A 15,558-nucleotide genomic window follows, 5' to 3' on the forward strand; every position below is an offset into this window, starting at 1 on the left:
TCTAATGGTAAGAGCTGTTCAACAGCAGAACAGACTCCTTCAGAAGGTGGTGGACTCTCCTTCATTAGATGTTTTTAAACAGGTTGGATGGTCATCTGTCAGGGGTTCTGAAGCTGTGATTTCTGTATTGCAGAGGGTTGGACTATATAGCGTTTAGGGTTGCTTACAACTCAACAATTCTATGATCCCTAATACTATGACTCCACAAAAGGTGCTCTAAGAATTGATGGGAAGGGAATGTCCCAGGTGGCCCACCTCACTTTTCACAGGTCAGGTCTCCTCCTTTCTGAGGATGAAGCAGAACTTCTTTTGGTCCACAACCTAAAGGAAACTCCTAGTCTGCTGGTCTTGGGCACAGGAGGACTGGAGGTTGACTACCAACAGACTTTTCTGAAGTTTGTGGTACAGTTTTTTAAATAGTTTTTTAAACTATTGCTTACACAAATGCATGCCTAGGAGAAATTGCACTCGGGAGCATACAGGGGAATGTATTATAGGAAAAGAATGCATAACAAAAAGTGTGCTTTAAGAGAAGTGCAAATGTCGTAAACGTGATTTTGTGTGTACACATACAATTTACAAAAGAAACATGGATACAGCGGGAAAGGAAGCCATGACTGAATACATGCAGAACTAAGTCAGAAGGGAAATAGGTTGATTCATCTTCCCCACTCTGGAGTAAGTACAGTGGTACCTCGGGTTACATACGCTTCAGGTTACATATACTTCAGGTTACAGACTCCGCTAACCCAGAAATAATACCTCGGGTTAAGAACTTTGCTTCAGGATGAGAACAGAAATCGTGCTCTGGCGGCACAGCGGCAGCAGGAGGCCCCATTAGCTAAAGTGGTGCTTCAGGTTAAGAACAGTTTCAGGGTAAGAATGGACCTCCAGAACGAATTAAGTACTTAACCCGAGGTACCACTGTATGGGCAAATATATCAATCTCAGTTTCTCATTTCTCCAATCGTAAGTTCAGCGTGCCACCATTTTACATCAGCTCATGATATAAAAAGTCCTCACAAAAATTCATCAGCCTTCCAGTGCAATTTTCTCCTAATAAACACTTTTTAGTGTATGCAATTTTGCTCTGCAAGACTATGTATATTAAGCAATTTCCCCTAATATTATAGGTTGTATCCAGTGCAACACAACACAGTGGACCTAACTTAGGTCCATTGATTTTAGCAGTTTACTCTCAGTAAAATATAGTTGGGCATAACTTGGTGTGCTTTTTAAAGTTATTTCTGCTTGATTTATGCATGCTTTACCCCCAATACATACATTTTTCTGCCCATTACTTGGCTAGAGAACTGCACCACAAAATTCAGAGAAGTGTGAATTTCGAAGAAGGGCTGTGGTTCACCTGGTGGAAGTGCAAATTAGGTAAGCTCCCATTTAAATGTGGAGTGAACTTAATGCCTCTCATCCCTTCTCTGGATAAGAACCATCACTTACGTTGATGCCAACAATTCCTTGCAGCCCCTCTGGACCAGGTTTGCCAGGAAGACCCTGGAATGGAGGGGGGGGGGGAGAAAAGATAAACCCAGAAATTCAAATCATTGTCTTGAATTATTGTTAGTTTCTGCATTAATAACTTTCATAGAAGGAATTTTAAAACATCCCTATTCGTCCAGGCATCTTGAAAAATAAAAGGCACTGCTCATGACAGCCCTGAAATTATTAGATTTGAGAGAAAGTGGCTGCTTTTAGAAGTTATCAACTGGTGTTTAACTACTTTTAGAAAGTTACTGTTAACTGTTTTTACCTGGTCTAATTGCGCTGTCCTTTGGGATGAAGGGTGTGATATGCATTTAATAAACAAAATAACACAGAGAGAATAAAATCTGAATAGATTTGATCTATTTTTATCAGCTCTTACCGTCAGTCCTGGTAAACCTGGTTCTCCGTTGACCCCTGTTTTTCCGGGACAGCCCTGTTCAGAAAGAGAAGTCATCAAAACAAGTGCTAGACTGGATAATTAATAGATGGAAGTTTTTCTCCAAAGGGCATAATCTGCAACTTAGCCAAGCAATCAGGCCTTCCAAGCAATGAAAAACTACCTGCTGACTTTGGTGATGCATAACACTGGGAGCACCAATGAATTGTCACCGGTGCCAGCTCTAGTTTTGCAGGATTCTTGGGCAACACATTCACCACTCAGCACAGTAACAGCGGTGGAGAGAAGACTACTCAAACAAAGGCCTGGGTAAAGAGGTCCATCTTCTGACCAATCATTGTACAGCATGCAAATGATGGCGCAGAATACACTACAGAGGAGAGATCATACCACCATGTGGGGGCCACTGAAAATAAGGCCCTCTTGTGTGCCACCATCCTTCAAAGCAAAGAGCGTGGCAAAACTATAAATGGGACCTACTCTGCTGATCCTAACACCTGGGCAGTTTAAGATGAGAGGAGGTGCTCCTTCTGCCATTTGAGGCTAAATGTGTTTCTTCAGGTCAGTGTTAACACCTTAAATTGGGCGTGGTACTGGAAACAAAGCTAATGGGGCAGCTTCATTACCTTCTGTAGAGATGGAAACCTTCTGGGGTACCATCAAAGAGTGGAGAAGAGGGTCCATCCCCTGAAGAGAGCCAGCAAAGTTGGGGAGATCTCCTCTACAACCCTCAGATTTTGACTCTGCACAGTTCCCCCCTCCAGTACAAAACTCATCACACTTTTAGGGATCATGGGCACATTGAAAATAGAAAAGCTGTTGGGACACCATACAAAAACTGCAGCCAAGCATACACCACAACCTCTTCTATTGGCTACAGTGTGGCATAGTGGTTAGAGTTAGGACACTAGAGACCTGAGTTCAAATCCCCATTCAGCCATGAAGATCAATGGGTGACCTTGGGCCAGTCACCGTCTCTTAACTTAACCTACCTTACAGGTTCTTGTGTAGGTAAAATTGGGGGGGGGGGAGAAGCACCATGTATACCACCTTGAGCTCCTTGGAGGAAAGGTGGTATATAATAATAACAACAACAACAACAACAACAACAACAACAACTTAATGCTTCATTTCCCACAGGCAAACTTCAGAGAGCGTTAGCGCATTTCTGTATCCACACACAGTAGGAGACTCCATTTACCATTGATCCAGGAGGTCCATCATGTCCCCTGTCACCTTGAAAGCCCACAAAGCCCTGAAAATAGGAGGAGAACAAATAAAAACACTGCAGCCATTACTAGCAGCAGGAGAGAAATTTTGTTACAGATGGACAAAGGGCAGAAAGGATAGCTGGCAGCTAGCTGTGGATCCACTGCATGCAATATCAATTTAGGTGATGGGGATGAAGCAGTGATCACTATGTCCTGCCCTTGCGACAAGTGAAGTAGAATAGAATAAGCAATGTTAACATATGAAAACATCATGGGGCTGTTGATGGTAGATCATACTGGGGCAGGGTGTGTGTGTGTGTGTGAAAAGTCAAGCTGGAGCAGTGCCTGGGAGTGGTCTTTTCCTCCCTCCCTCTCAGGATGGTTAATCTATTCAGCATTCCCACAAGACAGTAGCAAGCCTGCCTGCACCAACACAAAACAGCCTTTGGCAAGCGATTTCTGATCCAGCAAGGCAATTACTGGCCCCCAAGGAGACTGCAGGGCAAATAACACCTGGAGTTTTGATGGTATGTAGCCAAACAATGTACTACGACTGTTGCAGCTTGGGAGGACCAGGTTGCAGCTTGGGAGGACCAGGTAACTCTGTTTGGTGTTGGTGGAAAAGCTCGGAATCACTACACACACACACACACACACACACACACTTCTACTCACAGTCGGACCATGTTGATCAGAGCTCCCCATGGCACCAGCAACACCCTGCAGGATAAGTTAAAACAACATTAATGATAGGAACATAGGCAGGGGCAGATCTACGATGAAACTAATGAAGCTTTAGCTTCAGGGCCCCTAATCTCAGAGGGCCCCGGGGTTTTTTTAATAAATGGGTCTAGTGCAGGCTTCCTCAACCTCGGCCCTTCAGATGTTTTTGGCCTACAACTCCCATGATCCCTAGCTAGCAGGACCAGTGGTCAGGGATGATGGGAACTGTAGTCTCAAAACATCTGGAGGGCCGAGGTTGAGGAAACCTGGGTGTTATTTGAGTTGCATGACTGAAAATTGATTGTTTTGTTTGTGTGCATATATTTCAACAAGTCAATAGCCCAGATGTTGTAAAGACTGTTGTAAACAAACCCGTTGAAGAAGATAATGATGGTTACCCAGACCTTGTTGCTGGTTGCAAAGGGGCCCCCATAACAGTTCAAGCTTCAGAGCTCCCAAAATGTAGGTCTGCCACTGAACACAGGAAGCTGCCTTAGACTGAATCATGCCATGAGTCTATCTAGCTCAATATTGTCTACACTGACTGGCATCTGCTCTCCAGGGTTTCAGGCAGGGGGCAGTCCCAATCCTATCTGGATATGATGTCAGGGACTGAAGCTGGGACTTTCTGTATGCAGAGAGATGCTCTGCTGCTAAGATGGCATGAAGACTTCCATTCCACATTCCGACCTACCACCCAAGGGCAGAAGCTATGCAGGGATGCTTAAGAACAGCAACAGCATTTTATATTTCATTTATTAATGGTTTCTCATGCAGCACCCCAAAGCAATTTAAAATGTACTGTAACTAGATGCAAGTTCCAAAATTACTGGGGGAAATGCACTGCTGCTAGAGGTATGAGCAGGAGGTAGGGAATCTTTTTCAACCTGAAGGCTGCATTCCCTGATGGACAGCCTTCCAACGGTCATATGCTAGTGGCAGACAGGTCCAGAGGCAAAAAGTGGGTGGAGCTACTGTTACCATACAAAAATGTGTATTTTGTGGGGGAAATGCTTTCTTTAAAAATAGGTTACATTCGGTACTAGTCATAGTCAGAGAAGACCCACTGAAGTTAATGGGCATGACTAACTTAGGTGCATTAATTCAAATGGATTTACTACATTGAGTATACCTTGACTGGGGGAAAAAAACCAATGTAACTTTCTTTACTTTTTTTCCAAAGTGCAGATTGATACAGAATGGACTTACGAATGAATACGCATGGAATTGACTTGGGCTGGATACAGACCATCCACCCTTATTCAAGCTAATGAACCCCAGATCCTGCCTAGCACAGCAAGGGCCAGATAAAGTCAAAAGGATAGCAAAGTAGGTAGTATAGAATGGGAACCTGTGTACCAGGCTTTCCTTCTGGACCATCAATCCCAGGAACGCCTCGTAAGCCCTGGAAGAAATGTATGGAAGGGAGCAGAGTATGCATAACAATATTACTTAAGTTTTGCAGAGTGCTTAAAGCAAATCAATCAATCAAATATTTATTTACAGCCAGCCAACCATTAAAGGGAAGTACAAAACACACAGACATAATGATAATGATAATGATAATTTATTATTTATACCCCGCCCATCTGGCTGAGTTTTCCCAGCCACTCTGGGCAGCTTCCAATCGAGTGTTAAAAACAATACAGCATTAAATATTAAAAACTTCCCTAAACAGGGCTGCCTTCTGATGTCTTGTAAAGATAAGATAGCTACTTATTTCCTTCACACCTGAAGGGAGGGTGTTCCACAGGGCGGGCGCCACTACCAAGAAGGCCCTCAGTCTGGTTTCCTGTAACCTCACTTCTCACAATGAGGGAACCGCCAGAAGGCATATAAAATTGAGAAGCTAGAGAAATTGCTAAAAAAGGTAAACTTGATGTAATATGGTAGCCATTTACATCATATGTTAACAAAGATGGACATTTACTACAACCTCCATCAAGCCATATAATGATGGGGAGGAGTCATATACATACTAGTTAAAGATAACTGTTTATAATTTTACTCCACCCTGAAGTGTACCTGTGTTTTATGATAGCTTGCCTATTGCACATGCTGTCACTATAAGTACTATAAATCAGTTCTGTTCCTTTTTTTTTTTTTACTTTACAAAATTTCAATTAAAAAAACCATATGTACTAAAAACACACAAATAATCGCTGTCTTAGATTAACAAAGGTGTCAAGAGCTAACTGTTAGAAAAACACTGGGGCCTAATTTGAATAGTAGAATGTCTGGCATCTGGTGGGCAGGGCTTGTGTATTATGCTCTGGAATTGGCGCTTCCCTTCAGGTGTTCAGTTAGAGAGATCAACTGTCACCCTTGCTTCATTCTTGCCTCATGATGCTGTTTTAGTTCCTCTCAGACAGTATGCTATTGTGTTACAGTTTTCTTTATTATTAAAGCTTTGTTTGACATATACACGAGCCACTTACTTTGCTGAATGAAAAGAACCTCTGCTGAAGGATGCAGAAATATCCTAAACTGTGTGAGTGAGGGGATATTGCCAGTCTGGCTGGAGGATTGATTTTTAAAATCACCCCACCCTTCAAAACACTTACAAACACTGCAAGTCTAAGAGATATTATGACATTCAGATATTTTGCCACCTGGTGCCAAAAGAAGGACAAGCGATGGCACCAGGCAGTCCTCTATGGGGAGAGCATTCCACAAATGGGAGCCACCACTGAAAAGGCTTTCTCCCTTGCCACTCACTGTTCTCTGAACCTCAGTAGCAAAGTTGGCGTGATTGAGGCTAGTCACAATAGGAATTCTATTACTTACTGGGGGTCCTGGCATTCCAACAAGCCCATGCTGGCCCATCCGGCCCTGGAGAGAAACCAAAAGTGGTCTGAAGAAAGTCTTTTTCCTCATTAATCAGTCAACATACCCAGGGACCTTCTGATTCCATGTGCTCTTGAGCCACCAATGCATTGCTGTTTGGGTATTAGTCAACACAAAATGTCCCACCAAACACAAGAATACTGGTGTTGGTATTTGATTGTTATCTCAGTTTCTTTCATTGGAGGGAACATCACATATCTGGAGTACTTTGTCGAGACATGGGCACCACATTTTTAAGAAGGCCATTGGCTATTGGGAGGATGTCAAGAAGAGGACAACCAGGATGGTGAAGGGTCTTGATCAGAGTCCAAGGGCATATTCTAGTCAGAAATAAAAACACTAAAGGTGGTTTCAAAGTAGGGCCCGTGTGCGGTGTTAACTAGGGAGAATCCTGAAAGCTACAAAGAGGCCTGGAGGATTGCAGTCAACCCACTCCCTCTGCCCACACCAGGTCCTCTGGTCCCCTCACCCTTACCCATAGCTGTCAACATTTCCCTTTTTGAAAGGGAAATTCCCTTATTCCAAATAGGATTCCTCGCAAGAAAAGGGAAAAGTTGACAGCTATGCCCCTGCCATAAATTCTCAAGGCTGATTTGGTGGGAGAGAGCTTCTGTGCTATGTAGGGCACATTACTTGTAAAACCAGAGTGAAAGCAATACCTGAAATCCCTCACATATTTTCAACATTCCCACTAACCCATTGTGTGAAACCCTCCCCCGCCCTGAGGAAAAATTAGGTACTTCAGGCATGAGACATACCCGCTTTCCTCGTTGTCCTGGCCTTCCTTTTGCACCATCAGGACCCCGACTGCCCTGTGGATCAGAGAGAAAATTCTGTTATTTCATGCAAAGTTGAATTCCTTAGAGCCACCCCCCCCCTTTTAAGTCAGGGCTAAATCCCAGGTTAGAGCCAGAAGATCAACACTCAGATCTCTTGATTTAAAAGATATATATTATTAGCATTAAAAAGAAGAATGGGAGCCTTTTACAAAGTATTTAAAGAAACAACAAAATGAACTGGACTCCTTGGCAGGCTTTGAATAAACTCTCACAAATTTATTATTAACAACATATAGACAGATAGGTTAAGGATTTTTACAATTTTATAATATGCAGAGAATTAGAAGTATGGAAAAATCAGAGAGAGGAACTGAGGGAAGCCTGGGGAGGGGTGTGTGTAAGGGTGGGGTTTTTATATTTTGGGGAGGGGGGGGAAATGGAGGGGGGGAAATGAGGATGATATGTTTTATTGATAAAATGTTATGCTGTAATTCCTAATAAATTTTTTTATTAAAAAAAAAAAGAATGGGCCTTTTCTGCCATGGCTCCCAGCTTCTGGAATGCTTTCCCTGGTGCGGCTCATCTGACGTCACAGCAACCTTATGAAGTAGTTCACTGCTATCCTCCTTTTGCTAATGGAAAACATATTGTAATAGTTCTAGGGGTTGCTCGTGCGTAAGCTTGTCCCAATGTTTGGCTGGGTTGCCTAAGTGAACCTTTCCTGACCATCTCAATCGCTGGCAGAATCTGTCAGTGGGCGTTTCTTAAACTTCTTCCAGCAAAGAAGTTCTTTGACGTCCAGTCTTCTCCTACTCTCCCTGCGCGGAAGCCTTCTGTGCAAGGAGGGCATGGGCAGCGGTGGACCCCTTCTCTCCCCGCTGGTCCCCGGCAAGGAGTCATGGGACCGCCTCGCTGATTCCCCCATCTCCCCCCCTTCTCCACTGGAGCTACGCTGATTCTCTCCCCCAGAAGATGGGCTGCCTCTCCCACTCCTGGGACGCTCTCTGGGATCCCTTCGGAGCTTGCTCTCTCCCTCGGACACTGATGGCAGTTCCCTGACACATATCAAGGGTCAAACCTGTTCAAACCTCACACTTGAGTCCATGGCAAGGGTCCAATTCCAGCAAGCAGTCTCAGGAACCTGCTAAGGAAGGATTTATTATAACTATTAAGCAAGAGCACAGATAACAACAGAGGTTTAGACTAACCTTTGCACCTTCTGTGCCATTTTGGCCAGGGGGACCAAGCTGCCCTTCTTCTCCCTGGAATGGCAAAAAGATTCAGTCAACATTCATCACCGCAAACCATGTTGGAACAGCTTATTTGGACTGGATGGAAAGTAGCTCAGACTAAGGATGGGCAAACCTGCTCATTTTGACTTCTCCCAATTTCTCTCCCCCCCCCCCATATTAAGTTCAGTTCTCTACATATTGATTTGCACACAAAAAAAAGTCCCTAGGAAAATTCACTAGCCTTTGAGTGGAAAATTTCTCTCAAACATATTTTTGCATGCATTTTTCCTAATAGATGCATTTACTAACAATAACACATTTAAATGCATGCTTTACACTAGCAAATTCATTTGTCGGTACATGTTACTTTGCTGGAGAACCGAACTGCAAAATTCAGAGAATTGAAAAATTTCATGGGTGTGATTGGTGCATTGTTTTTGTAAGTGAAAATTAGGTAGGCTTGCCTTTAAATGGTTGGCTTGCAGATTGGTCAGGACCCTGAACATTAGCATCCCTATTAGGACGTTAGAATACACTGCAACATTTTGTTGCAGGGCTCTCTTGTTCTTCCAGTTATGAATATGTGAATATATTAATTTTGCAAATTGGTGACCAAACATTTTAGTTCAGGTATGTGGAAGCAGTAAGGCTGTGTGTATGTGTGTGTGTCTACCTTGATTTCTTGAATCCCCTGAAAGTCACCAGTAGGGGGACCTCTTATGTCATTGTTATTCTCTGTGAATATATGGGAGATGCATGGGAGAAAGCAGAGGATTGAGCACCAGGTAGCAACTAAAGCTGCGATCCTGACTCCACTTACCTGGAACTAAGCCCCACTTAAGTCCACTAGAACTTACCCTTGAGTTAAGATTCAGTTAGGATTGTGCTGAAAGTAGGGATGAGCGAATCTGTCAATTTCAGTTTCTATCACTTGCTCATTTTTTCGAGTCTTAACTTTAGTTCTCTGTGTTTCTCCCTAAGCCCTTGATGTAAAGGTAAATGTAAAGGAACCCCTGACCATTAGGTCCAGTCATGGCCGACTCTGGGGTTGCGGCGCTCATCTCGCTCTATAGGCCGAGGGAGCCGGCGTACAGCTTCCGGGTCATGTGCCTAGCATGACTAAACCGCTTCTGGTGAACCAGAGCAGCACACGGAAACGCCGTTTACTTTCCCACCAGAGTGGTACCTATTTATCTACTTGCACATTGATGTGCTTTTGAACTGATAGGTTGGCAGGAGCAGGGACCGAGCAACAGGAGCTCACCCAGTCATGGGGATTCAAACTGCCGACCTTCTGATTGGCAAGCCCTAGGCTCTGTGGTTTAACCCACAGCGCCACCCGCGTTCCTAGCCCTAGATGTAGGTCTGCATTAATAAACACTGATCTAGCCACTCTAGCAAAATGGTCTCTAGACCACGCAAGCTTCTGTGGCAAATAAATCCCTGGGAATCTTAAGCAGGTGTGGAGGAACCCATGGCCCTCCAGATGTTGCTGAACTACAACTCCCATCAGCACCCATCAGCATGGCCAATGGCAGGGCAAATATATATATATTTAATGGTTCCACAATATTCTTGTCTGGTTTTGCTGCAAGCAGATGAGTATGGCTCCCCTTCCAGAACATCTTAAATAGGTTTGGCTGTTACTGAAATATAGTGTTCCTTGCAATCTTGATTAGCTGTGAAGATATATTAGATTGCTTTTAAGCAAGTTCAGTGGTTTTTAAATGCTTTTCTTAAAAAATAAAAATGAAATGATTTTGCTGCTTTGTTGTTTGCTGCCCTGGGAGGTTTAAAAACTTAATAAAACTAAACAAAAAAACCCTTCCTTACTTCAGGCCCCTGAGGTCCAGCTACTCCTTTGGGTCCTGGAAACCCTGGAAGACCTGTAGCACCTCGAATCCCTGGAAGTCCCCTGGTCCCTTGGAGGCCAAACGTACCCTGAAAAAGAGGAAATTGGGAGACCTAGATCATTTGTGGAGGTTTAGGAACATCAGGATTATATCTGACTATACAGTGCTAGATTTAGGGCAGTGTAGGCAGTCCCCTCCCCACAGGGTGCTGAGCTGAGGGGATGCAAAATAATAGCAGCTGTACCAAAAGGAATTGTGAAAATAAGAAATAGGGGAGGGGAGCAATTCTGTCCTTGCTCACGGTGCCATATTATCAAAGTCTGCCTCTGAACTATATCATTCCTTTGCTTCATCATAAATGTATGGCTCATGTGCAAAACATCCATGCTGTATTGGTAGCAGCAGCAGTAATCATAATGCTGCCTTTGGGGGCATACCTAGGCTTCCTTGCGCCCTTGGCAAGGAACTGTATCAGCACCAGTGAAGCCAGGAGAGACCATAGACGAGAAACTCAAAAAGTTAGCTTTTTCACTCCACCAGTGACTTCCTCTGTGACCATCAGGGTTGGGTCTGCTCTGCTCCGTGTTCCTCTTTCATATTCTCCACTTCCTCCTCCTCTGTTGGTCCGTCTGTCTGCCTATCTCCCTCCCTCCCACCCTCCCCTCGCTGCTTTCCCTTCTGCCTCCCCATTCCCTCCCTTCCTTTTTTCTCTGTCTGCAACTTTCAGCCACTCTCTCTGTCATTCTTCCCTCTGAGCCCTGCTGGGCACTCCGCTTACACTTCTAATAGCACTGCTGGCCAACTGGGGAGGGCCTTCTGCTGTTGCAACTGCCCACGGCAGTGACCAGATTCCTCTGCTGAGGCACCCAGAGGATTCTGTGTGCCTTGACTGGCCACCCAGAGCAACAGAAGTGTGGCCTGGGGAGCACACAGATGGGTGGGTGGGCTGCTAGCCACTCTGAACAAGGGGAAGAGATGTAATTTTTCTTTCCCCCTGTGCCTGCACCATTGGGGGGGGGGGCAACTTACACAACCCCTAGGTATGTCCCTGCCTGCCTTACATCAGGTCATATAATTTTTGTCTACGTAGCCCAGGATTGGGGACTCTTCAGTAGAGGCTGGCAAAGCCCTACCATCCTCAGTCTGCTCTCACCTGCCTGCCACTTACAACTAGTGAAGAGGTGGTTCTGCCAATCATTGGCTCTGGCACCACTGTTGGTCTCCCTGCCTGCCATCCTACCAGTCCCAATAGGCACAAGCCTCCACTGTGACTTATAGCTGTTCTCCAGGGACCCAAGCAGAGGCCTTTCTTCAGCTGGCTGAGGACAGGAATCGGATACAGTGGTGCCCCGCAAGACGAATGCCTCGCAAGATGGAAAACCCGCTAGACGAAAGGGTTTTCCGTTTTGGAGGTGCTTCGCAGGACGAATTTGCTATGGGCTTGCTTCGCAAGACGAAAATGTCTTGCGATTCCTGGGGTTTTTTTCCCGCTCCCCACCCCCTTTTTCTAAGGCACTAAACTGCTAATAGCCTTTTAGCAGCTAATCCGCTAATCCCTTAAGCCACTAATAGCCGCTAATAGCCGCTGAACCGCTAATAGCGCTAATCCGCTAATCCACTAATGGGCTTGCTTCGCAAGACGAAAAAACCGCTAGACGAAGAGACTCATGGAACGGATTCTTTTCGTCTTGCGAGGCACCGCTGTACTTTCAGCATACAATGCATTTGTTTCAAGCTCAGGGGAGTAGGGAGCATGCAACAATATCAGAAAGGGAAACTTGCACTGGAATAACTGCTACACATCCCCAGGCACGAGATGTTACCATACCTGGTCACCTTTTAGTCCCAGATCCCCTTTTATTCCCTTTGGTCCTTTGCTCCCCTGGAAGAGTAGAGGTTAAAATGAGAGGGTCATTGAGAACAGGCTCCTTGGTTTCAAGACCTAGTCATCCTTTAGTGCAGGAGTGGGGAGCCCTTTTTCAACCTAAAGGACCCAGCCCCTTTGGGTCAACCTTCCAGGCCAGTGGTGGAAGGGGCAAGAGTAAAAAATGGGTGGAATAGCAAATGCAACGCATACTTTTGTACATTCCAGTCACAGAAAAGTCAGTAGCATCTATGTGTGCGCACACCTCTCTCCAGGCTTCATCCAGGCAAGCAAGCAAGAGGCATCACCATGGTTCAAGAACGCATTCCAGCTGACAGACTGAAGCATCAGGAAGGGTGTTGGGCAGATCTCATGAGAAGATGGGTGTGAAATATGGGGGGAGGCCTGAGGGCCAGGCTGAGAGGCCCCATTCATGCCTCAGCAAATCCAACTTTTGAATTGCACTCTCTTCTTTGTTTATTCCAGGCATAGACAAACGTGGCACTACAACTCCCATCATCCCTGACCACTGGTCCTGTTAGCTAGGGATGATGGGAGTTGTAGTCCCAAAACATATGGAGGGCCAAGTTTGCCTATACCTGGTCTATTCCTCAGTGGGGCTGAATTTTCAACCAAGCCATTTCTTTGGGGATAAGATGGAACTTTTCAAATACTGACAAAATTTAGTGGGGGGCGGGGAGGACCACGAAATTACATAGTGATCCTGAAATGTAGGAAGTTGAATTGAAGATTGGAAAAATGGGGATATGAGAAAAAATGAAAGGTTCCTGCCTCCCTATCCCAGACGAATCAGAATGATATCATTGCTCCTTGGTTTCAAGAAAATGCATATTTTAGGATAAAATTATGTGTGTATAAATGCATATTTTAGGGACAATGTATACAAAAATGCATATATTGTGATGGATGGGGAAGCTGATACAAGTTGATGCCGATTTTCATTTGCTTTGTTTTAAAAAAAGAGGACTGAGGTGGAAACAGGACAGAATGGATTTAGCACTGAACACATGTGACACTGACATTAATCAGAAACAGAGTGCTCTGTCCATTGCTATTACTTTCATATCACTGAACATTTATTTCAGGTGGGGAAAACAAAGCCACTTACATGGTCCCCAGGGGGTCCTTGAGGGCCCTGGCTCCCGGTCAACCCCTTAAATAGAGACAAAAGGTATTTTTTTATTTAAAAAGCCAAAGAAACTTTAAGACACGGAATCTTGCCCTCACTTTCCCTTCATCCCCTCCTTTCCACAATAAAACACACGAAAGCTATAAGACTGAGCTGGAAATTATCCAAGAAGATTTAAATGCTCTGAAATTTGGGGGATACCCTTCATCTTGTTACCATATATTTTGTTGGACACTGCGTTCTCTGGGGGTGGCAGCCTCCCTCCCCCCTCCCCAAAGACACCTGAGAATGACCAATATTAGCTGTCAGCTGTGGAGAGAACAGCCTTGCCTCCCTATGAATAGTTCAGCAGGACTACAAAAAATGATTACCCTCAGGAACTTTGCCACCTGCTAATGCATTGGTTCTCAAAAGGTGTGGTGTGCCGTATTGTTGTGGCAGGAGAGGATGGCAATGTGGTGGGAAGATTCATTGACAATCAAAGAAACATTTAAACATTTCAGTATAGTATAGCTTGGATCCAACATAATGGATCCAAACTACAAGAAAGAAGATTCCACCTAAACATTAGGAAGAACTTCCTGACAGTAAGAGCTGTTCGACAGTGGAATTTGCTGCCAAGGAGTGTGGTGGAGTCTCCTTCTTTGGAGGTCTTTAAGCAGAGGCTTGACAACCATATGTCAGGAGTGCTCTGATGGTGTTTCCTGCTTGGCAGGGGGTTGGACTCGATGGCCCTTGTGGTCTCTTCCAACTCTATGATTCTATGATTCTATAGCATAGTTTTTTTGCAGAATATGCATAGATATCTTTTCAAAACCAAGCACTACTAGGAGTTCCTTCTTTTTGCTTTCCAATGTATTTCTTATCAATAAAAAACTGGTGTGGCGTGAGTAAATTATTATTCTGAAAGTGTGGCCCAGAGAAAGGAGTTTGAGAGCTACTGCACTAATGGTACAGGAAAATTAATAGAATCTTAGAGTTAGAAGGGACCCCAAGAGTCTTCTAGTCCAACCCCCTGCAGTACAGGAATCTCAGCTAAAGCATCCCTGACGGATGACCATCCAACCTTTGCTTCAAAACCTCCAAGAAAGAGGAGTCTACAAACTCTCTTGGGTGTCTGTTCCACTGCTAAACAGTTTTTACTGTCAGAACCCCCCCCCCCAAAAATGTTTAGTTGGAATCTCCTTTCTTGCAACTTGAAGCCATTGGTTCTAGTCCTACCAACCAGAGCAGGAGAAAACAAGCATGTTCCCTCTTTCATGTGACAGCCCTTAAGATATTCATCTGGGGAAGCATTTCAGCTCACCGCTAGAAATCAGCACATACAAAACAGGTAGATCATCACCATCTCTCCATCTGCGGGAAAACTGGTGGGGGGGCGTGGCATGGGCATCGCCAGGATTTTTGCTAGGGGTGCAGGCTTTTGTTAGAGGGGGCAGAAGCTCTGATTAGTATTGATTTGTATCAGCACCAAACTTTATTTTGGAATTTCAAGTTTGGTTATATATGGCTTCTGGGAGGTGAAGTGTCTTCTGATTTCACTGATTAAAAATTTCAGGGACCTGGCTAAATTTGCTTGGTGTTCTGTATCTTCCACGTGCTGTTTGATGGGGCTTTTTTGGCTTGTTAATATACCATGTTGAGTAGGATCTGTGGGGTGAGGCCTAGAGTTGTTATTACAGTCATACCTCGGGTTGAATGTGCTTCAGGTTGAGCGCTTTTGGGTTGCTCTCCGCAGCAATCCGGAAGTAACGGAGCGTGTTACTTCCGGGTTTCACTGGTCGTGCATGCGCAGAAGCTCAAAATGACGTCACACGCATGTGCAGAAGTGGCAAAACACAACCCGCGAATGTGCAGATGCGCCGTCGTATCTTACGTTCCATTAAGGATGCAACCTGAGGTACCACTGTATGTTTATCACTGCACATTTCCACGTCATATGGAAACTGTCCTTAATAGTTAAGTGAGCAAGGCCACTTGGGAGGAAGAATAGTCTCAG

General features: G+C 44.6%; 2 protein-coding genes across 2 annotated transcripts in view; one reads left to right on the forward strand and one right to left on the reverse strand.

Moving 5' to 3' along the window:
* The window catches only part of SLC31A2 (solute carrier family 31 member 2), a 526,804-nt gene that overhangs the window by 169,675 nt on the left and 341,571 nt on the right, over positions 1 to 15,558 (forward strand). The gene's annotated exons all lie outside the window — the stretch shown is intronic.
* LOC310669227 (uncharacterized protein) overlaps positions 1 to 15,558 on the reverse strand; it is a 142,906-nt gene that overhangs the window by 40,896 nt on the left and 86,452 nt on the right. The window contains exons 24-34 of the mRNA XM_083422836.1: positions 13,539 to 13,583; positions 12,374 to 12,427; positions 10,526 to 10,633; positions 8,669 to 8,722; positions 7,440 to 7,493; positions 6,622 to 6,666; positions 5,186 to 5,239; positions 3,787 to 3,831; positions 3,102 to 3,155; positions 1,883 to 1,936; positions 1,459 to 1,512 (exon numbers count right to left, since the gene is read on the reverse strand). Of these exons, the coding sequence (XP_083278962.1) occupies positions 1,459 to 1,512; positions 1,883 to 1,936; positions 3,102 to 3,155; positions 3,787 to 3,831; positions 5,186 to 5,239; positions 6,622 to 6,666; positions 7,440 to 7,493; positions 8,669 to 8,722; positions 10,526 to 10,633; positions 12,374 to 12,427; positions 13,539 to 13,583 (621 nt within the window). The remainder of the gene's footprint in view (positions 1 to 1,458; positions 1,513 to 1,882; positions 1,937 to 3,101; positions 3,156 to 3,786; positions 3,832 to 5,185; positions 5,240 to 6,621; positions 6,667 to 7,439; positions 7,494 to 8,668; positions 8,723 to 10,525; positions 10,634 to 12,373; positions 12,428 to 13,538; positions 13,584 to 15,558) is intronic.

Source organism: Podarcis tiliguerta (assembly GCF_965153285.1).
Source record: "Podarcis tiliguerta genome assembly, chromosome: Z".
NCBI lineage: Eukaryota > Metazoa > Chordata > Lepidosauria > Squamata > Lacertidae > Podarcis > Podarcis tiliguerta.